Below are 5784 nucleotides of genomic sequence, written 5' to 3'. Positions count from 1 at the left end.
TTTTGTTATCGAATCCTATGCCAAAACAGCATGCCACATGTTAATATAAGAGTAACGTTTGGTATATCCTACTTCCAAATTAGAATCAACGTAATATGGTTGGTCCTTGTTTTGCATTAACCATGCACCTCTAATTCAAAAAACTATTCACCTTGCAGCCTTCTGTTGCTAATTCCCTCAACATTAGTAAAATTGATCAAATCCAGAGCACATAAATCAAGACAGCCATGCTCTTATGAGCCTTTTGTTACTTCATTGGGAAGAATGGAATAAAAGAAAAGTGTTTATTTGTGATTGTTGATCAAATCAAAGTTGCAAAAATGAATGACCTGTTTTCAGGTTCCTTCAGAAAATATAGCAGTGACCTGAAGGAGGAAAGGCAGCTTGATGATGTGGAGGCTGGAAGGGAAAGCCTAAATCTGGAGAAATTCTTTGAAGAAGTGGAGGGTGTAAAAGATGAGATGAAAGTGGTTGAGAGCCTCTGCAGAAAATTGCAAGAAGCCAATGAAGAAAGCAAAACCATTCATGATGCCAAAACCGTTAAGGATCTTCGAGCTCGGATGGACAAAGATGTTGTGCAGGTCCTCAAGCATGTTAAGATCATCAAAACCAAGCTTGAATCTCTACAGCGTTCCAACGCAGCGAATCAAAACGTTCCTGGCTGTGGTCCTGGTTCTTCTGCAGACAGAACCAGGACTTCAGTGGTTAGTGGATTAGGGAAGAAGCTAAAGGACATGATGGACGATTTTCAAGGCTTGAGAGCAAGGATGCAACATGAGTACAAGGAAACCATTGAGCGCAGGTACTTCACAATCACAGGGGAGAAGGCAGATGAAGAGACCATAGAGAATTTGATATCAAGTGGAGAGAGTGAAAATTTGGTACAGAAAGCGATTCGAGAACAAGGTAGGGGTCAGATAATGGACACCATATCAGAAATTCAAGAAAGGCATGATGCTGTAAAGGAAATTGAGAAGAATTTGATAGAGTTGCATCAGGTGTTCTTGGACATGGCAGCTTTGGTAGAGTCTCAGGGGGAACAGCTTAATAACATAGAGAGTCATGTAGCCCATGCAAGCTCATTCGTTACTCGCGGTGTTTCTCAGCTTCAAGAAGCTAGAGATTATCAAACCAACTCTAGGAAGTGGTATTGCTATGCCATCATTCTTGCTATTCTCCTCATCCTTTTACTCTTGGCTCCTCTCTTGTTAAATCTTTTACCACATTTCAGAAGAAGGTGAAGGACCAGATCATCATCATCATCATGGCCATTAAGAACACATGCATGCATGCATCTCATGCACAAGTATTCTCATGTTCTTCATGGAAAGATTGCACTTAGAAATCAACTTGGAAAATCCCTATAGGGCACGCTCTGGATTTTCTTCCAAGGGCATATCAAATCTCAAACATGTGCACCAGCCCTTTTAATGTTCTGTGCCACTACCAACATGTCTCATGTTTCACAAAAAGACTTGGTCTTTGGAGGGCCAGCAATATTGATTTAATTGGATGGATTTTCTTGGCAGCCCAATTATATGTTTTTTTTCTCTCCATAGAACAACAAATTTATCATTTCTCCGGCAGAGAACCAAGGATTAGTCTGAGCTAGTAATAGAAAAAAAGGAAAAACAGTAACTTTTGTAGCAATTCAGTTATTACTCATTAGCCTGGCTTGTAGGACAGTACTCCTATCACTATAATTATGAAGAGCAAGATCCACTCCACTTTATTTACATAGTCTTATTGTTTTTCTCCCAAACATAAAGGCTCATCATTGCATAACCCATACCTTAGAGGATCTTGTGATTTGCACAAGTCATCCACATTATGAAATTATTAGCTTCAACTTTCAATATATGTTTCCTATTAGAAATTAGTTCAGAGTAAGATTTCACCCTAGTACTAGTAATAGTATAATAATGCCAAGAAAAGAAAATGAGAATAATTATAAGCACTAGTAATCTAGTATAAAGTAAGATTGGTCAAGAAGTACAAGGGAATTTAAACCGAAGAAATACACATGTAGCAAAGAGTAGTAGTTTAAACTTTAAAATTTTAAATTACTTCCCCAAATTTTAAGGTTTAGGATAAAATTATCTATTCAATATTTATTGAATCAAGTTAATCTCTAATTCATTTTATATCTTTATTTTATTTAACCTCTGTTAATTTAGACTGTTAAATTTCCCATAAGACAAAAATGTTCCGGAGACTAAAGTGATATAGTTTAGCACACCTATATGTTCAATAAAAATTTTAGAGAACAATTTGGCTTATAAAAATTAAAAGACTATTTTGTAAGTATTTACTCCAAGGAAAAGGGAACCTCTTCCATACTGAAAAATTAAAAAGCTTCAATGAACCATAACAATAAGCAATCTGTAAAAGTAATGAAATACAGCCTAAAAAATATACAAAGTTGTCAACCAAATATCCAATTTTTTTTCTTTCCTTTTCTCTCCAATCAACAACAAGAATAATAGTAAACTTGAAAAAAAAAATCACCACCAGAAAACAAACAAATCTAATCTAAAAACACAAAAGCATAACCCCCCAAACTGAATTGAGTGAATCATGAAGCAGCATTAGGCAGTGCAGCCATAAAGGAATTGTAAGAAGACTCAAGATCAAAGTGAAGCTGCCTAGCCTGCTGTTCTATCAACTCATCAGCAGCACCCATCTTTGACAACCTTCCAATCCACTCCTTCATCTTTGTCTTCCCCTCAAAATCATGCGGCAGTATGCTAAGCTTATTGAGTGAACCATAAAGGTCAGAGAGCAAAGGGTGAACCTGATCCACAGCCACCATATTGAGCTTCAATGAATCCATAGCTGTAATGAAATTCTGCACACACTCAGCCACAATGGCAGCAGAGGTTGATGCAGTAGCAGCAGCCGCCGCCCGGTGCTCCACCGTAGCCGGCACGCCAGATACCACAAGGCGGTTAATTGCTGCAGGGCAATCCATGTTGTAAGTTTGTTCAAAGTGGTCAATGCTTGGAACAATGCCTCTAAGAGTGGAAGCTAAGGTTTTGAAATGTGCTATGAGTTTCTGGCAATCCAATTCATAATCCTCTGGTGTGATTACGTCTCTAACATAGGCCTTTTCAAGCCTCTCAGTGGCCTTAACAATGGCATAAAGCTCAGCAAAGTTATCATACATTTCCCTCTCGCACTTGTCATTCCATAGCTTAACCTCCATAACTGAAGGGTCTCTCTCTATATATCTATATCTATCTATATACTTATATTTATATATGGTGAATACAAAGGTTGGTGTGTGCTTTTTACACTCTTGTGAGGGTGGAGGATTGGAGAAGAGGACGGGACACGCGCAAAGAGAAGGGTCCTTCTTTAACTGAACAAGTAAAAGCAGCAAAATAAAAGAGTTAGGTAAGTTGTAAAAGATCAAAACTCAAAAGCACAAGGGAAATGGATCTTTCATCAAAAGAAGAACAAGAAGAAGAAGAGGGAAAAAAAAAGAGCAATATGGGAAAACTGTCTAAAAATGCCAACTTTGTCTTAAAATAAAGCAAAAGCAACAAGAAAAAGTCGAGAAAACAGGATGGGCCATTCTAGGCTTCGTCAATTTTGTTCTAGACGTGGAATAAGAAGCGAAAGGGTTAGCAAGAAAAATAAGACTTTGAATTGTGGATTGGAGAGATTTTGTTGAAAGAATCTTGTGAGGAGTAACGACATGATCGTTGATGTGAAAAGAAGGCAAATAAAAACGGGAAGAAGAAAACCCCATATCAAAAATAAGAAGTTTTTACAAAATTGGGAAAATATTTACATTACAGAACCCTATAAATTTGAGGAGAGAAAGAGAGAGGAGGAGGAGGGAGAGGCTTACAAGGGTAGAAGAAGAAATAAGGAATAAGAGAAAGCGCGTTTTTGAATAGAAGAGAGTGATGGTAGCTCAAGAAGAAGAAGAAGAAGAAAGCAGATAGAGGAGTTGAGAGATGGGATGGGCAATTAATCAGGTAGGGTAGGGTGTAGTGGGGTTGCGTGTGGGGTGTCACATAATATTATTGCTGCTTACGGCATCGACGTGTAGCAGTTGAAAAAGCCTCTCTCTCTTTTTTCTCTTTTTCTCATTTCTCTTTCTATTTTTAACGTTTACTGTTACGTTACCTGTGACGACCCGCTCCATTCTTTTTTCCCTTTTCTTTGTTTTTAAAATCAACTCCGCTAGCTAACCAACTCAAATAGTTTTTTTTCCATATAAGAGTCACAAAAAAAAACTAAAATGGACTTAGTAATAAAAAGCCCAAAGAACAAAAAAACACTCCAAAAATTCATCCACTAATTATCCTAACCTCACCTTTCAATATTTTAACGAAAAAAAAACTTCACCCTTCAAATTCACATTCAGTAAAATTAAAAAATTTACGGCACAATTCTTCCTCTTCATCCCTCACTCGCTATCCCTGCTGCGTCGCCGCCATCCGCGAATAAAGTCACCGACTCACCGCCAACGTGAAACCGCCGGTGAACATTTCTTTTAATTTGTGCTTAATTGGTTAAACCGTCAAATCGAATAACCACACCTTTTAGCGCTAATTAAGGCGACTATGCATTACAAAATATATACATATACATAATATTACATAAGAAGGTTTTTACATATACCAATATAATTGACTGGTATACTGATATCCATCGATTTAGAACTGTTGAAATATTGTATAAAATTAAAATATGTTGAAGGCTCAGATGTTGCACAGCGTACCATTAGCATTGTAAAGAGTATGGTGAGTGAATAATAGAATATCCCCTTAATCGAAGAATGAATTTTAGAAATTGTAGAACCATGCCTTTAGTATACGTACCCTACCATAGCGGCTTAGTCGCTTTCTGTAAGCAGCTTCGTTGTGGATTGCAGGATTTTTTTTAGTGAAGATATGAAAATTTGAATTCGCAACTTTTTAATTGAAAATGAGAGATTATATCATTTGAGCTATTGTTTTTTGACTGGATTGCAGGATTGGTAGGTGCGAAATTAACGGACTATAGCAATTGGACTAGGATTACGAAATAAATTACGGTAAAATGAAAAAGGTGAGACATAACGTGAAAGCTGCTTTTTTTTTTTTGGTCAGTGGTGAAAGCTGCTTAAGAGCATAAGCGTGCTGGGCCAATAACAAATGGACCATCACGCACAATTTTATGACATTCACATTTGTTAAGGGGCATTTTTTTATTTTTTTCCCAACATTTATCGTATCCAAATTTTCATATGTTTTTTTAAACAACTATACAAAGCAAAGACATTACTTAACTCACTAATTTATTACAGCTGTGGGAAGACCCAATAATTTTTTCGGTACCTCAACTCTCCTTCTCCTATTTAATACCTCTCCCACTAGCCTTGCCTTCCGGCTCCAATTTTAGTAATCACAAAATACCTGGATTAGTAAGTCTAATTTATTTAGATGTAATTAAAAAATAATTGAATAATTATATATAATAAAAATTGATATTATTAAAAAAATAATTAAAATTTATTTTTATGTATATTTTTGTTCTTAATATTTTTGTCTTATTTAAGTCTCTAACGTTTTAAAATCGTCTCAATTTTATTCTGCCGTCAATTCTGTTAACCGATCTTTAACGGCAAGATAAAATTGAATCAATTTTGAAACATTAGGACGATTTAAATGTTAAAAACAACTTTAGAACTTACCCCAAACGTTAGAAATAAAAACAATACTTTACTAATTAAATAAAAATTATTTAATAATTATTAAAAATTTAAAAAATATATATTTTATTATTAAC

At 35.8% G+C, this 5784-nt stretch overlaps 2 protein-coding genes across 2 annotated transcripts; one reads left to right on the top strand and one right to left on the bottom strand.

Moving 5' to 3' along the window:
* On the top strand, positions 114-1718 carry LOC107619988 (syntaxin-125-like). Its single transcript, XM_016322213.2, has one exon. It carries the CDS (start codon positions 321-323, stop codon positions 1239-1241), a length of 921 nt encoding a protein of 306 aa, XP_016177699.1. The 5' UTR covers positions 114-320; the 3' UTR covers positions 1242-1718.
* Positions 2320-3984, bottom strand: LOC107623993 (vacuolar protein sorting-associated protein 28 homolog 1). The gene is made up of 2 exons (XM_016326414.2): positions 3857-3984; positions 2320-3361 (listed from the first exon to the last, which is right to left on the bottom strand). Exon 2 carries the CDS (start codon positions 3203-3205, stop codon positions 2576-2578), a length of 630 nt encoding a protein of 209 aa, XP_016181900.1. The 5' UTR covers positions 3206-3361; positions 3857-3984; the 3' UTR covers positions 2320-2575.

This window comes from Arachis ipaensis, chromosome B10, assembly GCF_000816755.2.
Source record: "Arachis ipaensis cultivar K30076 chromosome B10, Araip1.1, whole genome shotgun sequence".
NCBI classification, from domain to species: domain Eukaryota; kingdom Viridiplantae; phylum Streptophyta; class Magnoliopsida; order Fabales; family Fabaceae; genus Arachis; species Arachis ipaensis.
The sequence above is the reverse complement of the archived record's forward strand: the minus strand, read 5'-3'. Positions and strand labels throughout refer to the sequence as shown.

Excerpts from the sequence above, each read along its gene's own strand:
- LOC107619988 (XM_016322213.2), top strand. The coding sequence starts at position 321 with ATGAATGACCTGTTTTCAGGTTCCTTCAGAAAATATAGCAGTGACCTG.
- LOC107623993 (XM_016326414.2), bottom strand. The coding sequence starts at position 3,205 with ATGGAGGTTAAGCTATGGAATGACAAGTGCGAGAGGGAAATGTATGAT.